Genomic DNA, 27,302 nt, shown 5'->3' with positions numbered 1-27,302 from the left:
TAGTGTTTCTCTTTTTGACTTGGGCAAGCATAGCTTCAATAAATCTCTACCGGAAATTATGCATGGGTCACTGCACCTAAAACATTGGTTGACATGGAAAATGTGTGATCGGATCTTGTTGTGGGAAAATCCGATCGTGTGTGGGCTCCATCAGACTTTTTCCATCGGAATTTCCGACACACAAAGTTTGAGAGCAGGATCTAAAATTTTCCGACAACAAAATGCGATAGTTTAAATTCCGATTGTGTGTAGACAATTCCGACGGACAAAGTGCCACGCATGCTCAGAATAAATTACAAGACAAAAGCTATTGGCTACTGCCCTCTTTATAGTCCCATCGTACGCTTTCTACGTCACAACGATCGGATTTTCCGACAACCGTGTGTATGCAAGACAAGTTTGGACCAAAATACGAAGGATTTTGTCATCGGAATGTCCAACCGTGTGTACAGGGCATAATATGCAATCCTAGTCACTATAATGTAAACTTTACAATGTCAGTGCAGCCTAACCAAACCAACCATTTACTCCTAAATATTTTATAACACTTTCTTTGCAGACTGTGAGATTTGAAGTGTCCCCTTACATCAGTCATCAGTTGTAGTTATAAAAAAAAATGCACTGATCACTGTATAAATGGCACTGGCAGGGAAGGGGTTAACACTAGTGGTGATCAAAGGGTTAGGTGTTCCCTAGGGAGGTGCTTTCTAAGTGTCAGGGGGCTGGGCTCACTGGTAGTAGATGGAGAGATCGCTGTTCCAGCTCTCTCCTCCCCTGTCAGAACAGGGATCCACCTTGTTTACATAGGCAGATCCCCATCCTGCCTCTCTTCACTGCGATCGCGAGCTCCCATGGTCGGACGCATGCGTCCACTTTATCTAATGCACAGACCGCTGTACAGGCAGAAAAAAAAAAATTACTATCCAAAGTTAAAACAACAAGGGCAGAAGATTTAATAGCTGTAAAGATGAAAAAAAAATACTGAAAGTCCACTTTAACCGGTTCCCGACCAGCGCACGCCGATGTACGTCTGCAGAATGGCACGGGCAGGCATATTGGTGTACAGGTACGTCCAATCTTCAATGCCGCCCTGCTATCGCGAGAGCGGCTGCACGCTCACGTGCCGGTCGGGACCACCGTGAGTCCGGTCGCAGGTCCCGCGGACTCGATCGCCGCAGGCATACCCGCGATCGTCTCACGGGACGGCTGAATGGAGGAAATGCCGTGTAAACAGCATTTCTCCATTCTGCCTAGCAACTAGTGACGCCGATCTCTGCTTCATGTGATTGGAGCAGAGATCAGTGTTCACTAAATGAAAGCCCAGCCCCCCCACAGTTAGTAACACACCCGTAGGAACACTTAACCCCTGCACTGCCACCCACTGCTTAACCCCTTCACTGCCAGTGTCATTTACACAGGAATCACTGCATTTATATAGCAGTGATTACTGTATAAATGACAATGGTCCCAAAAATGTGTAAAAAATGTCCGAGGTGTCCGCCATAATGTCGCAGTCACAATAAAAATCGCTGATCGCCGCCATTACTAGTAAAAAGAAAATAATAAAAAAATTAATAAAAATGCCTAAAACTATCCCTATTTTTTAAACGCTATAACTTTTGCGCAAACCAATCAATAATCACTTATTGCGATTTTTTTTTTACCAAAAATATGTAGAAGAATCGGCCTAAACTGAGGGAAAATTTTTTTTTTTTATATATATATTTTTGGGGGATATTTATTATAACAAAAAGTAAAAAATAATGTGTTTTTTTTCCAAATTGTCGCTCTATTTTTGTTTATAGCGCAAAAAATAAAAACCGCAGAGGTGATCAAATACCACCAAAAGAAAGCTCTATTTGTGGGAAAAAAGGACGGCAATTTTGTTTGGGAGCCACGTCGCATGACCGCGCAATTGTCAGTTAAAGCGATGCAGTGCCGAATCGCAAAAAGTGGTCTGGTCTTTGACCAGCAAAATGGTCCGGTCTATAAGTGGTTAAAGTGGCTGTAAGCCTCAGATAGAAAGTGGAACAAAGCGTATCCCTCTATAGTATGTACTTGTAATTAAGTGCACGGGGTTGGGGTTATTTACTAAAGGTTATTAACTGCAAGTGCACTTGGAAGTGCAGTCGCTTTAGATCTGAAATGAGGGGAAACTCTGCTGATGTTATCATCCAATCATTGTACAAGCAAATATTCTGTTTTTTTATTTTCCTTGCATGTCCTCCTTAGAGCTACAGCGACTGCACTTCCAAGTGCACTTGTAGTGCAAAGTGGATTTGCTTTTAGTAAATCAACCCATAAGCGTCACTTCTGTCTTTTGCCCTGTTCCTCTGTTATCTGCATGAGTCACTTCTGACAAGTTTTCCTGACACCAAGTCAAAAAAAGGTGACAGAGGAGGGAGCTCCAGCTGATTGATAACCTAGGCTCTGTTCCTGTTTGCTGTGTGGAGCGGGGTGTGTCCCTTCCCTCCAATCAGCTCTCAGAGCTCTTCTCAATGTGCTATGCAGAGTGTAATTTCAGCTCTTTGCCCCCTTTGTTTCTAACAGCTCAGAGAAGCTTTATAAATTAAGATGTAGAGAAGACTGCAGATAAACAGGTACAATTTATGGATTTGCTTAATCTCTGCGTATCACCTGAGGCCAGTCACCTCATTGGGCATGTGTAAGTGTTTACAACCACTTTAATAAAACAATGTTTACTTAACCACTTGCTGACCAGCGCTGGCCGATCTACATCTGCAGAATGGTGCTGGCAGGCAAAAGGGCATACAGGTACGTCTCTTCTAAGGAGCGGTGTAGCGGGTGCCGCCCAGCTGCGGTCTCCGTGACTGCGGGTCCCGTGGACTCGATGTCCGCTGGGTGCCCTCAATTGTGTCACATAGAGGAAGAACGGGAGATGCTTTTGTAAACAAAGCATTTCCCTGTTCTGCCTAGTGACAGGACAGATATCACAGTTCTCTGTCATCAGGAGCAGTGACCACTGTCCTGTGTGTTGAAGCCCCTCCCCCCACAGTTAGAATCACTCCCTAGGACACACCTATGCCCTTCACTGTCCCCTAGTGTTAGCCCCTTCACTGCCAGTGTCATTTACACAGTAATCAATGCATTTTTATAGCACTGATCACTGTATAAATGACAATGGTCCCAAAATAGTGTCAACAATGTCCGAAGTGTCCGCCATAATGTTGCAGTCCCGATAAAAATCGCAGATCGCCGCCATTACACCTAAAAAATGGCTCCTGCTTTTTGGCTTCTGGCTGGCATGCACACACATGGCTTGGTTGCAACCCTTTTCAACAGAAACGAGAAGGAAGGAGTGATGTGACCAATCAAAATCTCAAAAAAAAAAAAAAAAAAAAAAGAAGGTATTTTTAACTGTTTATACCAAAAAAGAAAACCCTGTTTGCCGTGTACAATGCCTCCTCTTCACCTATATTTTGCCATTAGTCCTTGGTTTACATCTGCTTTAACCTCCCTAACGGTAATCCAGAGTCTGGCTCGGGTTGGGATTTCAGCACCACGAGCGGTAACCCCGAGTCAGACTTGGGATCGCATCGCTGGATGCAGGGAGGACACAGGGAGAGTTACTTACCTTGTCCCCTGGATCCAGCGATGTCCTCCACGCTGTGTGATCGAGCTGCCCTCCGCTCGATTCACACAGTGCCGAATGCCGCTGAGCTCCGTTCCCTGTGACGTTGCGGTGCACGGGAGCGGAGAACGGCGCCAAATTCAAAAAAGTAAAAAAAGACACAAAACACACCCAGTACTGTAATCTTACAGATTACAGTACTGTATTAAAAAAAATACACACCCCCTTTGTCCCTAGTGGTCTGTGCAGTGCCCTGCATGCACTTTTATATTATAAATACTGTTTTTTCTGCCTGAAATTTGGAGATTGTCCATAGCAACCAAAAAGTGTCCCTTTTTCAGTGTTTTAGGATTTGATTACATTATTGATTAATTTTTATTATTCTTTATTATATTATAAACTTTATCATACCCGGGATGTCTGCTAGACTCTGGTTTGAACAGATTTAAGAGAGTTATTCCTAAGACTTACAGGACTACAAAATAAAACGCCAAATTTCCATGCAAAATAATTGTACCGCTTTCAGCACCTAAAACCAGAATGAATCATACCGCCAGGGAGGTTAAATGAAATGTGTTAAGAAATGTGGTGCATCTATAATTTTTTTCGATTCCAAATTAAATGTATGCTTTTTTTTGACTAGTCCCTATGATTCTTATTCAAGGTCTGTTACGGTGACTGGACTGCTGTGAGAAAATGGAAGAAAGATGGCTCCAAGATGAGATGGGCAGAATACCTCATATAGGAATGGTCCACCATGTCGGCTCAAGAAGAGGTGTGCTATACTCGGGAGAAGTCTAAACCATTTTTCTTAGGAATTATTAATATGGGTATCTCTGTATCAAAGTATAACTCCCAACGTTGTGTAATTGTGTTACCTTTTAGTGGCAAAACCTTGAGGCTGGGTTCACACCATTGCGAATTGGATGCAGAATCTCTTCATTCAATTCGCAATAGCAGAAGATTTTGACTGGCTCTCTATGGAGCCAGTTCACATATCTCCGCAGCAGGTCCAGTGCATTTTTGGTCCCTTTCAGGTGCGAATTTAGACCAAAATTTGGGCTGAAATTGGACCTGAATCGGTGAACCAGCATGCACCGGACCCCCGCTGTGTAACGCCTTAGGCAAAACACACTCCTTTACTAAACCTCTGGACCTATCTGAAATGTTAAAAAGACAATAAATGTTACATGTATAGCAGACACGGTATTGTGTATTTAAAGAGACCTGCAGTTGAGGGGTTAAGTGACCTCTGGCCTAGTCCTGGATGGCTCATCACCAGTTTTATGTGTGACAGGGTGAGGCTATTGCCTTTATTCAACCAAGAGGCACCACAAATAGTTGTCAGAGGGGATATTAATGGGAATTTTTCAGTTCCCAAGTTGCAACTTGACACAAAGCAGAACGCTAAAACAATTTTAAAGTGTATGCACACTGTACAAGAGGTGTACTGCATCTCAGCAGCACCATAACACAAAGCAGGGTGGAATATGTGTTACTGCCAGCTAAGATTAAGAAGTGAGAGGAGGATTTTTCCAGCAGGTAGTGCTGTGTCAGCAGACTGTACTATGACAGTCACAGCATTAAGCAAAGCATGTAAGTGTTAAATAATACAGGGGATGGGGGTGGGGGCAGAAAGGTTGTCCCTCTTGGGTACCCTGATAGTTCTCAGCATAACTTATTGTCACCATCAGCACAAATACATAAATCATTTGGACACGTTGGAACATTTATATTTAAATTGTCTTGCTGGCCATATCAAATTTTATACTAGTGATTTAAAATGAGCAATAATTTATTGGGTTTAGTGCACTTTCTAAGTAGTTTTAATGCAATTAATGCCATTCAAAATGCAAGACGTACCCCTCCCCACTAAAAACACAAACAGAAAACGTTTGACATTTTTTTACCTCAGGATGTCTACATGTAGAGCAGGATGTGCCAAAACATGCTTAACCCCTTCGTGACGGATGGTAAAACAATTCCCAATGCCTAAATTCAGTTTTGCAAATTTGACATACTGTATGTTAGTTAAACTGTACATATCATCGCAACTACTTAGTGTATCCAGGCAGATATTACATTGCTATTTTTTTATTTGTTTCCATTATAAATTGGGCTTTCATTTAGTGGAAAATGGGTAATGGATATCTCCTGATTTTTTTTTTTTGTATCAAAGGAAAACTGGGCCAAAATAGTAAGTAAATTATTTTTGTAAATTTAACAGTATATTTCTTACTATTACCATAACCTACCGCCAAAGAGTAACCCAAAATAAATTCTCCAGCTCCTGCCTATTGCAACAATATCACCTATGTGTATATTTGTTGTTGTTTGTACCCGTACTACAGCCCAAAAACAATGGTATGCATTTTGTTTCAGCAAAAAAAAAAAATCCTGCGAGACTTAAAAAGCTCCGTCCTAACTACATATCACTATCAAGCTGCAAACGTTAAACACGTCTCATACATACATGCATAATAAAATAAAAATAACATAAGCTGCGCTAGATAGGTCCTGTACCTAATAATCCCTGCCTTGATCTATAATTATAGATGCACAGGTGAGTAATAAAGTGCATAAATAATAAAACACACAGCTGGTATAAAATGCAGGTGCAATCTGTGGCAAGCAAATAATGTGCACACAAATGTAAACACACAACTGGAAAAAAAAAGCGCACAAGTGCAAATAATGCCAGAACCACACTCAATAAATTTGATTAAAATATATAAACCTAACCATTACGTGATGCCACCATATACATATAACACAAATTAAAATAAAAACAGAAAATGCTTAATGCATACTAATGTGACAACAAAATTGCAAAAAGTAAAAAAAAAAATATATATATATATATAGAAGTGCAAGTGCATACACCATATGATTGTCTCTATATGATAAACATTAACCACTTAAGGACCGCCACATGGCAATGTACGTCGGCAGAATGGCACTGACAGGCACAAGCACGTACATGTACGTGCTTGCCTTCCAGCGGGTGGGGGGTCCGATCGGACCCCCTCCCGCTGGATGCGGCGGTCCGTTTCGTTTCAGGAGCGATCTGGGATGAGGGGATGGGCGTTGGTTTCTGGCCATCCCCTCTCGATCGCTCCTGGCGAATGAGAAGCTTCCCCCGCTGTGTATAGTAAACACAGGCAGGGAGGAAGTGATGTCATTCTCCTCGGGGCGGTCTTTTTGACCAGACTGCAAGGAGAACAGAGAAAGTAAGTGCACCAAACACTACACTGACACGTAGGCACACAAATTGCCCCCCGATCACCCGCCCCCCCCCCCCCCCCCCCCAGTCACAGTGTCACTGATTGCAGTGATCATTTATTTATTGATCACTGCATTTAGTGTCAGTTGTGACAGTAAAAACTGTCAGGGCAGTTAGTGTTAGGTCCAGGGTAGCCCCCTACCCCCACCCCCCAATAAAGGTTTAACCCCCTGGTTGCCCCCGGAGTTAACCCTTTCACCCCCTTTTGCCAGTGTCACTAAGCGACCGTTTTTCTGATCGCTGCATTAGTGTCACTGGTGCCGCTAGGTAGCTAGTTATTTTTTTAGGTTCACCGCCAGGTTTTTATAGCGCTAGGTACCCTGATATACTACCCAATAATGGTTTTAACCCCCTGATTGCCCCTAGTTAACCCTTTCACCAGTGATCACCGTATAAGTGCCACTGGTGATGCTGGTTAGTTATTTAGGTTCCCCGTCAGGTTTTTATATAGCGCCAGGGACCCCCATATACTACCTAATAAAAATTTTAACCCCCTGATTGCCCCTAGTTAACCCTTTCACCAGTGATCACCGTATAAGTGTTACGGGTGACTCTGGTTAGTTAGTTTGCTTTTTATAGCATCAGGGCACCCACCGTTTATTACCCAATAAAGCATACACCTCCCTTAGTGGTATAGTATCTGAACAGATCAATATCTGATCTGATCAGATCTATACTAGCGTCCCCAGCAGTTTAGGGTTCCAAAAAAACGCATTGTTAGCGGGATCAGCCCAGATACCTGCTGGCACCTGCGTTTTTCCCCTCCGCCCAGCTCACCCAAGTGCAGTATCGATCGATCACTGTCACTTACAAAACACTAAACACATAACTGCAGCGTTCGCAGAGTCAGGCCTGATCCCTGCGATCGCTAACAGTTTTTTTTGGTAGCGTTTTATTTTTAAATCCTGAAGGCAGTGCTTGGTTTCGGGGTCCCGTACTTGGCTAGGCTCCCAAAAAGTCCCCCACATGTGGTATCCCCGTACTCGGGAGAAACAGCAGAATTTATTTTGGGGTGTAATTTCACTTATGCCCATAGCATGTGTGAGCAATATATCATTTAGTGATAACTTTGTGCAAAAAAAAAAAAACGTTTAATATTTCTGCAACTTGTGGCAAAATATAAAATATTTTATGGACTCAACATGCCTCTCAGTAAATAGCTTGGGGTGTCTACTTTCCAAAATGGGGTCATTTGGGGGAGTTTTGTGCTATTTTGGCATTTTATGGCCTTCGAAACTGTGATAGGTAGTGAGGAGTGAAATCAAAAATTTGCACCCTTAGAAATCCTGAAGGCAGTGATTGGTTTTCGGGGTCCCGTGCGCGGCTAGACTCCCAAAAAGTCCCACATATGTGGTATCCCCGTACTCAGGAGAAGCAGCAGAATATAATTTGGGGTGCAATTCCACATATAACTATGGCATGTGTGAGCAATATATCAATTAGTGACAACTTTTTGTAAACTTTTTTTTTTTTTGTGTCATTATTCAATCACTTGGGACAAAAAAAAAATATTCAATGGGCTCAACATGCCCCTCAGCAATTTCCTTGGGGTGTCTACTTTCCAAAATTGGGTCATTTGGGGGGGGTTGTACTGCCCTGCCATTTTAGCACCTCAAGAAATGAGATAGGCAGTCATAAATTAATTAGTTTGTAGACGCTATAACTTTTGCGCAAACCAATAAATATACACTTATTGACATTTTTTTTAACGAAAGACATGTGGCTGAATACATTTTGCCCTAAATGTATGACTAAAATTGAGTTTATTCGATTTTTCTTATAACAAAAAGTAGAAAATATCATTTTTTTCTCGAAATTTTCGGTCTTTTTCAATTTATATCGCAAAAAATAAAAATCGCAGAGGCAATCAAATACCATCAAAAGAAAGCTCTATTTGTGAGAAGAAAAGAACGCAAATTTCGTTTGGGTACAACCGCGCAATTACCAGTTAAAGCAGTGCAGTGCGAAATTGTAAAAAGACCTCTGGCTCTTAGGCTGACAATTGGTCCGGGGCTGAAGTGGTTAAACAGTCTTTTGTAGCAGCCTGTGTTAGGCTGTGATGAGAAACAAAGTACTGATGGTGGTGAGATAGATGCAAAATGATGTGATCTCCAGTGATCAAATGAACAACATGCTTCTACATCCAGCCATGATTCTGAATCATGCATAGGTGAAATCCAGAAACCCCTTATGGTAATGAGCTTACCTTGGAGCGTGTGACTAGCTTTTACAAGTCAAATCACGCATATGAACCACTATGGGTTTCTCAGCTGTTTCCCTGGATCAGAGGTTTCCTCAGTCCTCATGGGACAATCATATGGTGTATGCACATACATATATATATATAATTTTTATTTTTTATTTTTTTTGCAATTTTGTTGTCACATTGGTATGCATTAAGCACTTTCTGTTTTTATTTTAATTTGTGTTATATATATATATGGTGGCACCACATAATGGTATCTTTCTCTCCATTCAGAAGAGAAAAAAAACACGGTGCAGGCTGCACATTGATTAATCACTACAATAGCCATTCAAAGGCTATCACAGCAATCAGATGATTGGGAACTGGGCTTCCCAGTTCCTGATTGTTAGTACAACTCCCAGAGCTCTGATGCCACGTACACACGACCAGACTTAGGTCCGACAGACTTTCGACTGAGTTCTGACAGAGTTCTGACGGACTTTGCGAATGAACGGACTTGGCCACACACAATCACACCAAAGTCCGACGGATTCGAACGTGATGACGTACGACTGGACTAGAATAAGGAAGTTCATAGCCAGTAGCCAATAGCTGCCCTAGCGTCGGTTTTAGTTCGTCAGACTAGCACACACACAAGCGGATTTCTTGGTAGGAACTGGGTCCGACAGAGTTCTGTCAAAAAATTTGAAACATGTTCCATTTCTAAAGTCTGTCAGACTTTTGCAAATCAAAAGTCCGCTGCAGCCCACACACGATCGAATAGTCTGCCGGAATTGTTCCGTCTGACCTTTGATGTTGAAAAGTCCGCTCGTGTGTACGCGGCATTAGGCCCCTTTCACACTGGGGCGGGAGCAGCGTCTGCAGTTTTTAGCGCCTCTTTACCGGCGGTATGAGGCTGCTACGGGGAGCGGTTTTAACCCCCTCTAGCGGCCGAAAAAGGGATAAAAGCAACGCAAAGCGCTTTGCCGGCGGTATAGCCACGCTGCCCCATTGATTTCAATGGGTAGGAGCGGTGAACACACCGCTCCTTCACCGCTCCAAAGATGCAGCTAGCAGGACTTTTTTCATCGTCCTGCTAGCGCACCGCTCCAGTGTGCCCTCCGGCTTTTACACTGGGGTGAAAGGGGCCAGATTTTTACAGGCACTATTTTTAGTGCTGTAGCACCTGAAAAACGCCTCAGTGTGAAAGGGGCCTTAGTGAGAGCCCAGTGTCTGTGCTGGGAGCGCTCTATGCAGAAAGTTCCCAGCATAAACATATGTACACATTTATGCAGCCTCATGGAAGAAGATCCAATTCATTGAGGCCTCATATGTGTACAAGACAGAAAAAACTTGTTCTTCTGGGTATGGGGGAGCCTGTGACCTCATATTTGAGGAGCTACCCAACTTCAAAAACTTCAGTTGAAAAATCTCAGTCTGGGCATTCAGCTAGCCACAGGCACTGTTTTCATCTGAATGCAACAGCCAGCAGGGGAGATTCCTGCAACCACACTGTTTGGCATGAATAGAGAAATCTTTGCATATACTGTGTGACTTATAATAGCATTCAAAATAATAACAGCACAGAGATTTTAAAATGAAAAACCAATTCAATAAAAATCTAGTTTATCTAGCACTGATTACACATTTCATACCCCTCTCTCCTAGATAGCTTGTGTTCAGCTCCACAAAACAGGCCTTTTACTTACAAGGCTGTCATTACACATAGGGGTTGATTTACTAAAACTGGAGAATGCTAAATCTGATGCAGCTCTGCATAGAAAACCAATCAGCTTCCAGGCTATAATGTCAAAGCTGAACTGAACAAGCTGAGGTAAGAAGCTGATTGGCTACCATGCACAGCTGTACCAGATTTTGCACTCTCCAGGTTCAGTAAATCAACCCCAGGGGGTTATTTCCGAAAGGTAAATCCACTTTGCACTGAAGGTGCACTTGGAGGTACAGTCGCTCTAAATATAAGGGGTAGATCTGAAATGAGGGGAAGCTCTGCTGATTTTATCATCCAATCATGTGCAAGCTAAAATGGTGTTTTTTTTTTTATTTTCCTTGCATATCCCCCTCGGATCTACAGTGACTTTACTTCCAAGTGCACTTGCAGTGCAAAGTGGATTTGCCTTTAGTAAATAAACCCCCCAGTGTCTCTGTGTAAACCAGCATCTTCCAGTCCCCCATGGTTTAAGGGAACCTCTGTGAAGGCAGTTGCTTCCTGTATAAAAGGATAACTATAGCAGTAGCACAATTAAGCCTTAAAGAGGAAGTAAACCCTGATGAGTTTACTTCCTCTTTCATTCCCTGCAAAGGTAAAGCATAATGGACTACTATGCATCGCATAGTAGTCCATTATGTGTCACTTACCTGACACAGGAGCCAGCGAAGTCACCGCTGTCCCCTGTAGTCCGGCACATCCATCTTCTCGGTGGGTCTCACTGCTCCGCCGCTGTCATTCGGCGAAGCCACAATGACGTCACTCCCGCGCATGCGCACGGAAGCCGCCACGCGCGGCATATCGCCGTTGACGGCGGCGTGCGCCTGCGCGTGCCGTAGACAACGGTGCCTGTCTTTCGGCAAATATCTCCTAAACCCTGTAGGTTTAGGAGATATTTCTTGGACCTACAGGTAAGGCTTAATCTAGGCTTACCTGTAGGTCAAAGTTGGTTGTAAGCGTTTACAACCACTTTAAGCCCCATACACACTATCAAATTTTTTGCTGATTTTTGTCTTCAGATTTACCAAAACCATGTAGTGCAAGGGCCTGCCTGATTGCATACGAATTGAACCTACTAAGGTTTGACCTCATATTATATGGTTTTGGTAAATCTGAAGGAAAAAATCAGCAGAAAATCTGATAGTGTGTATGGGGCTTTATTCTCAAAAATCTTAGTGTGGCTAATAACACTCTTTCGCACCCAAACTAGCTTCCTTGGGCTTTGACTGATCTGTGTTATGCATTAGCAGTTGGTGACAGCTATTTCCTACACTGGTATTGATTTGCTCATCTCTGCATCTAAAGTAACTATTATCAAAGGTTAACCTAACACTATGTTAACCGTCTTGCTGTGATTGATATAATAATAATAGAGGGGCTTAAATGCTCCTGGAGAAAATACTGCTCCAGGTTTCCTTTAGTGTTAGCCACATAAAAAGAAGAATTGTGCATGAAGTGTTGTTACGAAAGCAATGAACAGACTGACTGGCCTTCTCTATAAGAAGATACAGTACCATGACCTAGTACCTAGGCCTTCACACACATAGGCAACACCAAAAAGAATCTAGAACAGCCTTTTGTCAACGGAAAAGTGTATTTTACTCAATGTTACTTTCTATTCATTGATAAAAATCAATCTCTGTTTGGGTGAAGTGGAGAGTGTGGTGTTGCGGTCATGCCTTTCCATCTTGTCCAGTCAGGGAACACTTTGCTGTCATTGAGAAAATGCAATGCAGTTGCTGAATAGCGCCCACGCTGAGCGACTGACCTCCAGAATGCAGTAGGACAGCCACTTGGCACAGGACCCAAAAGCTACTGGAGATCACAGGAGTAGTAGTGTCTACTTCAATGATTTCTAGCTTCTGGAAGCATCCCACAGGCATGGTATATACATTGTTATATTGGCCCAAGCTGAACCAATGCAACTACAATGTATTCTTTAAAAATCCATACCTACCACCCATGCGTCATTCTGCTATAGACCGGGTGGTAGCTTTAAAGTTCTGAGTGAACGTTATAATGCGACTTCACAAAAAACGCCGGTGACTATTCAGTGTACTAGCTCAGTGCCAGTACCATGTGACCACTGTGAACAATCATATTAGGTTACATGTCAGGTATAAACAATGGATGGCTTTCTTCCTTTCATTTCCTGTGTTGATAGCTGTGATTGGTCAATGTGATCACATGGTATAGACAGGGCCAATCACAGCCCATCTGTACCATGTGATTAGCTTTGGTCAATCACAGCTAATCACAACAAAACAAACTGAATGAATGAGTTTCCATCAGTAAAATGCTTGCTTATAGCAATGTAAAAAAATAAAAATAAAATCCTTATCACTTCCCCAGAGTAGTACAATGTTACTAGGGTAACATTACAGTTGTGCTCATAAGTTTACATACCCTGGCCGAATTTTTGATTTCTTGGGCATTTTTCTGAGAATATGAATGATAACACAAAAACATTTTTTTACTCATGGTTAGTGTTTGGCTGAAGCCATTTGTTATCAGTCAACTGTGTTTACTCTTTTTAAATCATAATGGCAACAAACTACCCAAATGACTCTCATTCCAATCAGCAGTGTTGAAACTCTAATCAAGAAGTGGAAAATTAGGGCTTCTGTTGAAACCAAACAACGGTCAGCTAGACCAACTAAAATTTCAGCCAAAACTGCCAGGAAAATTGTTCGGGATGCAAAGAAAAACCCACAAATAACTTCAGGTAAAATAGAGGAATCTCTTAAAACATGTGGTGTGGCTGTTTCAAGATGCAAAATAAGGAAGCACTTAGAAAGAAAGATGGGCTGCATGGTCGAGTCGCCAGAAGAAAGCCATTGCTACACAAATGCCACAAAGTATCCCGCTTACAATATGCCAAACAGCACAGAGACAAGCCTCAAACCTTCTGGCACAAAGTCATTTGGAGTGATGAGACCAAAATGTAGCTTTCTGGCCCCAACCATAAACGCTACATTTGGAGAGGAGTCAACAAGGCCTATGATGAAAGGTATGGAGGTGGATGGCTGATGTTTTGGGGATGTGTGAGCTACAAAGGCACAGGAAATTTGGTAAAAATTGTTGGCAAGATGAACGCATGTCAAAAAAATACTGGAAGAACATTTGCATTCATCGGCCAGGAAGCTGCGCATGGGACATACTTGGATATTCTAACATGACAGTGGTCCAAAACACAAGGCCAATGAAGAACCTGTCATTGGCTATAGCAGAATAACGTGAAGGTTCTGGAGTGACCATCTCAGTCTCCTGACCTCAATATCATTGAGCCACTCTGGGGACATCCCAAACATGCAGTTCATGCAAGATAGCCCAATAATTTACAGGAACTGGAGGCTTTTTGCCAAGAGAAATAGGCAGCTTTACCATCTAAGAAGATGGGCTGTCACCAGTCAGTGTCCCTGGTCACCGCCACACCAGTTATATGATGATACTGTACTTCACTGGTGACAGACAGTATGTTAAAAAAAAAATTGAATATAATATGTGTATATTTATTTAATTATTTTTTTTATATCTTCATTTTCCAAAAAATTTTTACAAAAAAGTACAACTTCCAAAAACCTACCTTGTCTCTTACTAAATACATTGGACTATCTACTTTACAAAAAGGGCTATTTTTTCCTGGCATTGTAGAACCTAAAGAAATTAGATTATTAGGAATAATCATTTTTCAGATATATACAGTATCTCACAAAAGTGAGTACACCCCTCACATTTTTGTAAATATTTTATTATATATTTTCATGTGACAACATTGAAGAAATAACACTTTACTACAATGTAAAGTAGTGAGTGTACAGCTTGTAGAACAGTGTAACTGCTTTCCCCTCAAAATAACTCAACAAACAGTTTCTAAACCGCAGGCAACAAAAGTGAGTACATTCCTAAGTAAAAATATCCAAAATTGGGCCCAATTAGCCATTTTCCCTCCCTGGTGTCATGTGACTTGTTAGTGTTACAAGGTCTCAGGTATGAATGGGAAGCAGGTATGTTAAATTTGGTGTTATCGCTCTCATACTGATCACTGGAAGTTCAACATGGCACCTCTTGACAAAGAACTCTGAGTATCTGAAAAAAATAATGGTTTCTCTACATAAAGATGGCCTAGGCCAGTGATGGCGAACCCTGGCACCCCAGGTGTTTTGGAACTACATTTCCCATGATGCTCATGCACTCTGCAGTGAAGTTGAGCATCATGGGAAATGTAGTTCCAAAGCATCTGGGGTGCGAAGGTTCACCATTGCTGGCCTAGACTATAAGAAGATTTCCAAGACCCTAAAACTAAGATGCAGCATGGTGGCTAAGACCATACAGTGGTTTAACAGGACAGGTTCCACTCAGAACAGGTCTCGCCATGGTGGACCAAAGAAGTTGAGTGCACGTGCTCAACATCATATCCAGAGGTTTTCTTTGGGAAATAGATGTATGAGTACTGCCAGCATTGCTGCAGAGGTTGAAGGGGTGGGGGTCAGCCTGTCAGTGCTCAGACCATATGCCGAACACTGCATTAAATTGGTCTGTGTGGCTGGTGTATCAGAAGGAAGCCAGTTCTAAAGATGATGCACAAGAAAACTTGCAAACAGTTTGCTGAAGACAAGCAGACAAAGGATTACTGGAACCATGTCCTGTGATCTGATGAGACCAAGATAAACTTATTTGGTTCAGATGCTGTTAAGTGCTTGTGTGGCGGCAACCAGGTGAGGAGTACAAACACAAGTGTATCTTGCCTACAGTCAAGCATGGTGGTGGGATGTGTCATGGTCTGGGGCTACATGAGTGCTGCCAGCACTGGAGAGCTACAGTTCATTGAGGGAACCATGAATGCCAACATGTACTATAACATACTGAAGCTGAGCATGATCCCCCCTCTTTGGAAACTGGGCTGCAGGGCAGTATTCCAACATGATAACGACCCCAAACACACCTCCAAGACGACCACTGCCTGGCTAAATAAGCTGAGGGTAAAGGGGATTGACTGGCCAAGCATGTCTCCAGACCTAAACCCAATTGAGCATCTGCTGGGCATCCTCAAATGGAAGGTTGAGGAGCGCAAGGTCTCTAACATCCACCAGCTCTGTGATGTCATCATGGAGGAGTGGAAGAGGACTCCAGTGGCAACCTGTGAAGCTCTGTAGAACTCCATGCCCAAGAGGGTTAAGGCAGTGCTGGAAAATATTGACACTTTGGGCCCAATTTGGACATTTTCACTTAGGGGTGTACTCAACTTTTGTTGCCAGCAGTTTAGACACTAATGCCCCGTACACACGAGAGGGATTAAGTCTGACAGACCTCCAAAGGAGTTCCGCCGGAGTTTCGACGGAGTTCTGGCGGACTTTTCGACCGAACGGACTTGACCACACACCATCACACCAAACTCCGACGGAGTCGAACGTGATGACGTACGACTGGATTCGACGTAGGAAGTTCATAGACAGTAGCCAATAGCTGCCCTAGCGTCGGTTTTAGTCCGTCGGAGTAGCACACACACGAGCGAATTTTTCGAAGGGGACCGGGTCCGGCGGAGTTCCGTCGGGAAAATTTGAAGCATGCTTCATTTCTAAAGTCCGTCAGACTTTTGCGAAGCTAAAGTCCGTTGCAGCCCACACACGATCGGATAGTCTGACGGACTCAGTCCGTCGGAGTTTGGATGTCGAAAAGTCCGCTCGTGTGTACGGGGCATAACGGTGTGCTAAGTTATTTTGAGGGGACAGCAAATTTACACTGTTATACAAGCTGCACACTTACTACTTAACATTGTAGCAAAGTGTAATTTCTTCAGTGTTCTCACATGAAAAGATATAAAATATTTACAAAAATGTGAGGAGTGTACTCACTTTTGTGAGATACAGGGGGGTTATTTACTAAAGGAAAATCCACTTTGCACTGAAAGTTCACTTGGAGGTAAGCAAGCAAAATAAAAAACAGCATTTTAGCTTGCACATGATTGGATGATAAAATCAGCAGAGCTTCCAGTTATTTCAGATCTACCCCTCAGATTTAGAGGAACTGCACTTCCAAGTGCACTTGCAGCGCAAAGTGGAGTTGCCTTTCGTAAATAACCGCCACTGTATATCATAGTTTGTGAACTCTATAACTTTCCTACAGAATAAATAATATACACTGATTTGGGTTATTTTCACCAAATATAGCAGAATGCATTTTGGCCTAAATTTATGAAGAACAAATTATTTATTTGCAAAATGTTATAACAGAAACCAAGAAAAACATGTTTTATTTTTTTTAAAATGTCTGTCTTTTTTAGTTTATTTAGTGAAAAAAAAAACAGCGGTGGTTAAATACCACCAAAAGAAAGCGCTAGTTTTGTGAACAAAATTATATAATTTAGTTTGGGGTTTTGCATGACCGCGCAATTGTCATTCAAAGTGTGACAGCGCTGAAAGCTAAAAGTTAGCCTGGGCAGGAAGGAGGTTAAAGTGCACGGTATTGAAGTGGTTAAGGTAACTTTGCCTTAAAGCTGAACCCCGTGCACAACAAATGTGGTGACATCATCCTTGTGCTGTTTTTAGCCTCTTAACCTCCCTGGCGGTACGATTATTTCAGATTTTAGGTGCTGAAAGCGGTGCAATTATTTTGCATGAAAATTTGGCCTTTTATATTGTAGTCCTGTAATTCTTAGGAATAACTCACTTAAATTTGTCCAAACCAGAGTCTAGCAGACATCCCGGGTATAAAGCCCCTTTCACACATGCGGATGGTATGTCCGTATTTCATCCATCCGTTTGCGGATGAAATACGGACATACATTCATCCCGCGGAGGCGGACCCGATTTCGTCCGCCTCCGCAACAGTCCGATTCGGAGTGAACAGTCCAGACGGAGGAAAATCCTATTTTTCTATCCGTCTGCAGAGCGGATCGGATGAACACGGACACACGGTCCGTGCTCGTCCGATCCCCATAGAGGAGAGCGGCGATCTGACAGGGCGGTCCCTGCACAGTGTGCGGAGACCGCCCTGTCCGCAGCCGGCTCAGCGGGGACAACGGAGCGATCCCTGCTGAGCGAGTGGATCTTCACGGGGCGGATCATTACTGATCCGCCCCGTGTGAAAGAGGCCTAATAGTTTGAAAAATGAAATCATGAATTATAATATAATAAATAACTATAAATAATTATACCAAATAATAATATAACAATAATAAAAATTATTCAATAATGTAATCAAATCAAAAACACAGAAATTTGCTCAGTTGCAGAATTGTCGCTGTCATTACTTTTCAATATTTGATGACGGATCTCCCCACAAATCGCTATCCCTCAATTCTGCGAGTGATTCTAATTTATTATCGCTGTTTTCTAGCTGGTCTAAAATCATTTTTGATGTAAAGGGACAGTTTTGGTTGCTATGGACAATCTCCAGTTTCCAGGCATAAAGAACAGTTTTTATAATATAAAACTGCATACAGGACACTGGACAGAGCACTAGGGACAAAGGGGATGTGAAATTATTACATACAGCAATGTAATCTGTAAGATTACATTATACTGTGTGTTTCACTTTTTGAATTTGGTGCCGTTCTCCATCCCCTTGCATCGCAACATTCGCAGGGAACGGAGATCAGCTCTGTGATAGATCGAGCGGAGCACGGCTCGCTCATACAGCGGGGGGGGGGACATCGCTGGATCCAGGGGATTAGGTAAGTAAACTCTCCCTGCATTCAGCGATACGGTCCCGAGTCTGGCTCGGGGTTACCGCTTTTGGGATAAAATCTCCACCCTGAGCCAGACTCCGGAATACCGCCAGGGGGGTTAATAGAGCAGAGGTGTAGGTGGGTCCTCCAGTAGGACCTCTCACTGTAGGATGTTTCAGGAAACTACAGGAAGGGGCGGATACAAGACCAGTCACCCTACATAAGGAGAGAAAGCGGCAGTGACTGGTCTTTATTGCAAGTTATTTTATCATGGATTACTGTACAGATATGGAAAAAAATATACAAAGCACACCAAGAGTAAAATAGTAAAGTTAGAACACACATACCTCTTGTATTTAGTCAATATTAGTTTAGCCCAGATTTACGCTTTAACACTTGAGTACGGGTCCACTTTTATGAAAGTCATCATGGCATCTTATACAGCAAGCTGTGTATATAAATACGGGAAATAAATAAATCTACACGTGGACAGTGCGTGAAAATAGTTTTGACAACAAACATTACACAATTGATTTGTTTCTGCTTATAATAGAGCAACCCTCTCCCTCGGTCAGGTACTGATACCCTGATGGAACAGTTGTCGTATATTTGATTTTTAATGCACGTGATCAGCTCAGGAGTTTTTACTAACATTATAGTTCTTTTGTTTCCCTTGTTCCTGCTCAATTTGTCACAGTCTTTCCAAGCCCACATACATACAGACAGATCAGTGTATTTTTCAAGAGACTACTCTTTCATGTTTAAATAATTGAATATAATAAAGGAATGTTGTGTTATTGGCAGATTATTCTGGTGCAGCTGTTGCCTGGTAACCAGAGAGAAAAGTAACAGAAAGTGCAAATATCTCTAACACTCATCTTTTCCTGACAAGTGTGGGCAGACAGCTCCGGAATGAAAACTGCACAGCAGCCGCATATAAAGAATGTACATTTAAATGTACTATTTTTATTTATTTTTTATTTTTAAAGTGACCCAGTAATACTGTAAACATCCTAACGGTACTTTCCTGCAATAGAAAAATGATTGTCATGCACATGGGGCTTATTGAGGCCGTGTATTGTAAATTGCAGGTGTATTTCCACACCCTAGACACACGGCTGCTGAGTACAGCCAAACGTATAATAATGAATGGCTGTATTCAATGCAACCATGCATTGCAGCCAGCTGTATTTGGGTTTACACTTCTTGCATTCGTACTGGGCATAAATATTTTGTGCGGAAACCTGTGCGTGGCTTTTTCCATGTATAGGTTTATGCAAGTAGCAGTCTAAACCTAGGTACATCCACATACAGCCATTCCTTACTATGGTCAGCTGTATGTAGTGGTTGTGTATCGTGGGTGTAGAAATACCCCAAAATTCACATCATATATAGCCTGAAGTGTCCATGTGCATCAAGTCTTAAGGCTTGTACACACGATCTGACTTTTTGACAAGAAACATGCAAATTAGCTGTTTTGAGACAACATCCGACCATGTGTATGCTCCAACTTTTTCGGTTTTCATCTGACTTTTGTTGGCTGTGCGAACGGACAAACTTTTTGATAACATAAGTCCGATGGAGCAAAGTGTGATCGTGTGTACAGAAAACCATCTGACTTTTGTACAAAGTACAAACACGCATGCTCAGAACCAATGCAAAAGATCAGACAACAATACAGAAGTTGACCAAAGGGTGGCACTGGAGTAATTGAACGTCCTCTTTTGAAGTGTCATCAGTATGTTGAAACGTCACTACATTCGTGTTTGTTGCCTAAAAAGTCAGATCGTGTGTATGCAATACAAACTTATGGCCAACGCCCTTTGTACAAAAGTCCACGGGAAAGTTTATACAAAGTCCGATCGTGTGTATGGGGCTTTACACTCGCCTCTCCGGTGTCTCCTACCTTCCTTCCAATCCAGTGCTGCCGTTTCCAAAGACCCATCAGCAGTTGAATGCTTGAGTCCCATGCTACAGGTTGTGGCTCCATCTTCAGACCCTTGTATTACTGATGTATTCTGTAGTGGCCTAGGGGTTGAAACAATGAGCGGTTACGCAAACAAGCTTTTTTTCTGGTTACCCTTTGGCCACTTTCTACCCTACTACCAATACTTGCTTGCTTATTGCAAACGTTACTGGACATATAGGAGTTGAATTACTAAAAGGCAAAAAGACTGTGTACTTTGTAAAGTGCAATTGCTCCAGAGCTCTGTAAATTACAGCTGCAAGTCTTTTTGGGGATGTCTCTACCTGCTTTGACATTTTTGTCCATTCTTCTTTGCAAAATAGCTCAAGCTCTGTCAGGTTGGATGGAGAGCGTTTGTGAACAGCAATTTTCAAGTCTTGCCACAGATTCTCAATTGGATTTAGGTCTGGACTATGACTGGACCATTCTAACACATGAATATGCTTTGATCTAAACCATTCCATTGCAGCTCTGGCTGTATGTTTAGGGTCGTTATCCTGCTGGAAGGTGAACCTCTGCCCCAGTCTTTTGCAGACTCTAATAGGTTTTCTTCTAATGCCACATACACACGACCGGACTTTCCAGCAAACTAGGTCCGACGGGATTAGTCCATCGGACAATCCGATCGTGTGTGGGCTAATTCTTTCATTTTTTGAGGGGAAAAAAAAAATCAGGCAGACCTAGAAATAGAACATGTTTCAAATCTATATGAAAAACGTTAGTCTGTGTGCTGGTCCAAGGGACCAATTACGACACAAGGACAGCTATTGGCTACTGGCTATCTTTTGGTCCCGTTTATGTCACCAGGTTTGAACAACAGACTTTCAACCGGACTTAGTTCGTATGTGGCCAAGTCTGTTCATTCGGAAAGTCCGTCGGAACTCCGCCGAAAGTCTTAGTTTGCCGGAAAGTCCAGTCGTGTGTACACGGCATGAGATTAAATCTGTATTTGGCTCCATCCATCTTCCCATCAACTCTGACCAGCTCCCCTGTCCCTGCTGAAGAAAAGCATCTGCACAACATGCTGCTGCCACCACCATGATGATGAGCATTGAGATGTGCAGTGTTAGTTTTCTGCCACACATAGCATTTTGCTTTTAGGCCAAAAAGTTCAATTTTGGTCTCATCTGACCAGAGCACCTTCCACATGTTTGCTGTGTCCCCCACATGGCTTCTTGCAAACTGCAGATTCTCCCACCTGAGCTGTAGATCTCTGCAGGTCCTCCAGAGTTACCATGGGCCTCTTGGCTGCTTCTCTGATTAACACTCTACTTGCCCAGCCTGTCAGTTTAGGTGGACGGCCATGTCTTGGTAGGCTTGCATGTTTGCCATACTCTTTCCATTTTCAGATGATAGATTGTCTCCGTAAGATGTGCAAACCTTGGGATATTTTTTTATACCTTAAGCCTGCTTTAAACTTCTCCACAACTGTATCTCTGACCTGTCTGGTATGTCCCTAGGCCTTTGGGATGCTGATTGTTCACTAAGGTTTTCTAACAAAACTCCGAGGGCTTCACAGAACAGCTGTATTTATACTGAGATTAATTTACACACAGGTGGACTCTATTTACACATTAGGTGACTTCTGCAGGCAAATAGGGGGCTGAATACAAATGTACCCCACACTTTTCAGATATTTATTTGTAAAAAAAAAAATGTGAAAACCATTTATCATTTTCCTTCCACTTCACAATTATGTGCCACTGTGTGTTCATCTATCACATAAAATCCCAATAAAATGCATTTACGTTTTTGGTTGTAACATGACAAAATGTGGAAAATTTCAAGGGGTAGAAATACTTTGATTCAGTGCCTCAAATATCTGAATAACTACCTTTCTCCCCCCACCCTTTTATGTATTCCATTGAACTTTTGTCCCTCCATTTCCATCTTCCATGGTGTATCTTCCCCCTCAGGATACATACCCTTCGGCGTAACTCCTTCCTTTGTTCTAAGCTATATTAGGAAGTTTCTATGAGGTCAATCCATGGAGCTGTAATTAATGTTATGTGTTGGTTTAACCCTACCTTCAATGCCCGCTCTAATGAGTTGCCACTTCTATAATGCTCAAGGCTTTAACTTGTTTTTTCTTTTTTTATCACAATTTTGTATTTTTATACTACATATGGGATTTATTTCAGTTATACTGTCATTTTTCAATGGCTTTTCTTCTATATTTGTATTTCTTTGGAAAGCTTCAATAAATAATATAAAATATACAAACAAGCAGAAGCTCTGCTGACTTCCATAATCCAATCACGTGCAAGCAAAAATTCTGTTTTTTTGTTAGTTTTTTTCCTTGCACGTGATTGAGTACTCTTTGCAAAGTGAAGCCTTACCTCAATTACTAAGCTCTGGAGCAACTGCACTTGTAGAGGGCAACTGCACTTTGCAAAATGTTCAGTCTATTTGCTTTTAGTAAATCAACCCCAGACTAGATTAGATTTGCACTCCTGTGACCCGTTTTCAGCAGAGAGCGGTCTGAAGTCTGGTCTCTGCTGATGTCACAGGAATCAGTCCAGGCACCGGGTCATCCCGACAATGGGAGTCTGGATTCGCCAGGTGCCTTGACTAACACCTGTCTCAGGCTCTCAGCGAGACGGCCACCCCACCCCCTCCACAGCTCAGTGTTTCAGTGCGTGTGGAGGAGCAGAGTGGAGAGATGCTGATTGACAGCAGCTCTCCGCCCGGGGAGTTGTGAGAACCGAGCCATCTGCGATATTCGGTGGCTCGGTTCTCAGTGTAGAGGTGCTGAGGGACCAATGCTGCATCCATCTAGGCAAGTAAGATCCTGGGGAAAAAACTGATTCACTAACTTCTCTTTTAACACCTACTGCATTGACTACCAACCAACTATTTTGGTGGGGCACACAGGCATCTGGTGGAGGCTGCAATGGAGAGAAGGTAGTTGGGCCACCAGAGGAGTAAATAAAAAAAATGAAAATGTGGCATTCCAATCTTCTCAAAAGCCTAATGCAGTCACTTAAAAATTACAAGTAATAATTAAAGTGGAACTACACTGCATCTGAGCACCACAAACCAAAAATGCAGTTGGTTTTGCCAAGTGGTCCCGATCCTCCTCTTCTGGGGTCCCGCTGCGGTGCACCTGACTCCTCTTCTCGAATGCCCCATCGGAGAAGCACTCTCCTTTGTGCACTCGTGCGTGCTCGCTCCCGTGTCCTGCTGCTGCATCCATTGAAACAGACACCAGGACTCGGCCCCGCATCATTGAATTTGATTGACAGCAGCGGGAGCCAATGGCTGCGCTGCTATGAATCTATCCATCAGGACCCGGGATACCGGCTGGAGCTGGTGTATTTGTCCCCATTACTGGAAAGATCAGGTTCAGGTAAGTAAAAGGGGGGCATGCATAGAGTGCATTAAGGTGAAAAACCTTGAGGGTTTACAACCCCTTTAATATTCAAAGCAAACTCACACATCCATCTATGTCGCCATGATTTGTTTTTCAGAGAAATCACTTTACAAAACACCCTCAAGCATTTCTGGCCATCTTTAGTAAGAACAGATGATTCACTTAGCATTTACTTCCTGGAATCTATCTGCCCTTGGCCCAGGCTTCCTGGCAGGAGTGTGCTTAGCTGAGAAAACCCCTCCTCCTTTTCTGAAAAATTCTGGAATGTATAACATCATTTGCTATGTGTAAAGTGTAAAGATACACTTTAAAGTGGTTGCAAACCCACTAACAAAAACAAACAAACTGCAAAACAAAGGCAAAATGAGCTAGTATGCATAGTATACTAGCTCATTATGAAACACTTACCTTAGATAAAAGCCCCTGCAGTGGTCCTCGTACACCGATCCGGCCGGCGACATCTCTCCCGGAGTTACTTCCCGGTATCGCGTCTCCAGCACTGCGATTGGCCGGAGCCGCGATAACGTCACACTTACTGAAGCAATAGCACATTCGTGCCATTGCCTCAGTGTGCATGTGCCGATGACATCAGCACATGCAAATACAGGGGATATCTCCTAAACTGTTCATGTTTAGGAGATATCCAGTGTAGCTACAGGTAAGCCTTATTACCTGTAGTAAAAACTGTGCTGTAAGGGTTTACAACCACTTTCATTTTTGCTAACAGGAGCTATGGATAATTATAAATATTTTAGAATCATTCATATAATCTCTTTTCATTTCAGGAAGCAGCAATTCCAACACAATAGCACCAGATTTCCAGTCAGATCAACAACCAGGTAAACTATTGCATGTTAATGATATTTTAACCTGAATGATTGATACTTGTTTGTCTGGAATGGACAAAGTGACAGAGTTGTTTTAAAGTCTAAAACAAATTCACCTTCACTGTTCTTCCCTGCCAGTCTGTCAAAACTTCAGCTAAATAGCAAATATGAAGGAGCATGTGACCTCCTCCCAAGCAAGCAGTGCTTGGGCCAAAATGGACATTTTCCTTGGTATGTATGGGCAAGAGTAACATCCTTAACCCCATGTAAGCTTGGACACCGTCTAAATGGTAGTTTACACAGGGTTAGAAATGGAGAGATATCTGTGCTGAAATCCAAACACAATACAATGACAATAACGTTTATACTTACCAGCTCCATGCAATGGTTTTGCACAAGGCACCACTGATCCTCATATTTTCGGGTCTACCACCAGTACTCCTGGCTCCTCCTCAGCCAATGCCCCCATTAGCAAGCCACTGTTTCTGGGGGAACACTGGTGCGAGCTTGCTCCAAAAGCCCTGCTCTATGCGTTCATAAGATACAGACCTGTGGCTCGGCCTTTCCCTGCCCCCCGCTCTCTCCTCATTGGCTCAATGGCTGTGATTGACAGTAGCAGGAGCCAGTGATCCATGAGAAGCTTAGCTCCCGTGCACATCACTGGATCGAGAGGGAGCTTTGGGGGGGGGGGGGCACTGCACACAGAGTTTTTTTTTACCTTTGTGCAAAGGAATACATTAGGGTAAAAACCTTGAGCCTTTAAAACCACTTTAAATCATTATCATACATGCAGTGCAAAAGAAGTGTGACCACATGTTAACACTGAAGAGTCTATATTAACCCTATCCACACTGCTAGACATCCTTATGTATTTCAAGCAAACTTTTCCATAAAAAAGGATTCTTGGTTTGCATTTATTGATCAAGCTGGCCAACTGCATTAAAGTGATCCCTCTCTCTCTCGCAAGTTCTTACTCTACTGTGCCAAATGCCAAATAGTTACTTTCTTATAGCATACGGACATAATGGATCTCTAAGACTAATATGGGGAAGACAGACACATCTAGGGGAGAGCTTCAAACTCAGGTCTGGTCACTGATCTGTAGATTTGGGCTTGGGCATCCTCCAAAACTATCTCTACCTGAACCTCAAATTTTCACTCTTTTTAGGGGCAGTCAGCTGGGGGACAGGTCTATCCCCATCTTACAGCACTTCTAAATCAAGGGGCAGGATACTGGTAACATCAGTGCCCATAAATAAACATATGCTCATGTTTAGTTGATGCCATTAGTCCAGCTCTTCTCTACTGACCTGCACTATAAAATAGAAATAAATTTCAACACAGACATCTCTGCATTTCTGTTGCACAGTGCAGGTCAATGACAGGGTCTCAGTCTGTAGCTCTCCCTGAGCTGTGTTTGTCTGACCTATGCAGGCGCTATATGTCCATTAAAATATTCTATAAGCAAGTCAGTACTTGTATATTGCACTGCAGAATAGGAATTGGCCAGAGAGAGGCGCCATTTTGATGCAGTTGGCCAGCTTGAAAATCTATTTCAGTTTATGCAAAGCAAGAATCCCTGTCAAGTGTTCTTGAAATTAAAAATGGTAGGTAATATTTTGCTGTCCCAAATTAAACATACCAGTGAAAAGACAAGATAGTGACCTAGCAGCAGCAACTTTCCTGTGAGACACACACAGCACAAATCAAATAGTCCAAATGAAAGTTGTGCTAAAATTGAAAACAAAAATGAAAAACAAATGCAGACACACTAAAACAAAGGAGTCCATAATGTGATAAGAAATCCAATATATCCCACGGTGCACTTAAACATTCACCTGAATGGTGTGCGAGTTCCAGAGAAAGCTTCCACCTCATAAAATGGCCACTTACCAGCTCCTTGTGACCTCCTATTATGGAAAGTCTTTCCCACTTGTGGCTATGAAACCCAACCAAGGCCTTTATTCATCCATGGGGATCATGCTGTAGAGCATCCACCACTCAAGGAAAAGCCCAATCAGATAAGAACCCCAAAAGAAATAAGGTTTCCATAGTGTAAAATCTTTGGCATTTTAATAATGTAAAAAAAAGGTTGCACTTACAAACATAAATGTTTGTAAATTTATTCTATGCGTGTTTAACACTTCTGTTTGTAAGTGCAACCTTTTTTTACGTTATTAAAATGCCAAAGATTTTACACTATGGAAGCCTTATTTCTTTTGGGGTTCTTATCTGATTGGGATTTTTTCGTTGAGTGGGGGTTGCTCTACAGCAAGCGTGCCCAACCTTTTGAAGAGCGAGGGCCACTTAAGTGACTTAGTAACTAGTCACAGGCCATAATGAGCAGATGACAGTTCTGCGTCCACTCTGCATATGTAAAGCGGACACAGACACAGCCCACTCTACTCTATGGACCCCCTCATCTGATCAAATGGAAGGGGACAGATCTACTTTTCATTTTTTTAACAGATCGGATTGGAAGGAGGCAGGTGTAAACGGACACAAGTCTTTTTACATCTGCCGCTCCATAGAGGTGAATAGAGGGTCCGACAGACCATGATAAAGGGGCCTAAGGCTACCTTTACACTGATGGTCTGCGGTCTACCCGTACCTGTGGCTTTCCTGCAGGTTAGCTGTACTTTGCCATAGAATTCTATCATATCCTGCAGGTGTGGTGCACT

At 42.6% G+C, this 27,302-nt stretch overlaps 1 protein-coding gene across 3 annotated transcripts in view; it reads left to right on the top strand.

Annotated features, from left to right (window-relative positions):
- Nucleotides 1-27,302, top strand: part of AMOTL1 (angiomotin like 1) — a 210,507-nt gene that overhangs the window by 24,674 nt on the left and 158,531 nt on the right. For all 3 annotated transcript variants that reach the window (XM_077484950.1, XM_077484952.1, XM_077484949.1), the window contains 2 exons: nucleotides 4,257-4,367; nucleotides 24,580-24,633. In XM_077484950.1, coding sequence (XP_077341076.1) covers nucleotides 4,289-4,367; nucleotides 24,580-24,633 — 133 coding nt within the window. In that variant the 5' untranslated portion in view covers nucleotides 4,257-4,288. The remainder of the gene's footprint in view (nucleotides 1-4,256; nucleotides 4,368-24,579; nucleotides 24,634-27,302) is intronic.

Source organism: Lithobates pipiens, unplaced genomic scaffold (genome assembly GCF_037356315.1).
Source record: "Lithobates pipiens isolate NorthernLeopardFrog02 unplaced genomic scaffold, aLitPip1_a1.2 Scaffold_17, whole genome shotgun sequence".
NCBI classification, from domain to species: domain Eukaryota; kingdom Metazoa; phylum Chordata; class Amphibia; order Anura; family Ranidae; genus Lithobates; species Lithobates pipiens.
Note: the sequence above shows the minus strand (reverse complement) of the source record. Positions and strands in the feature narration are given on the sequence as shown.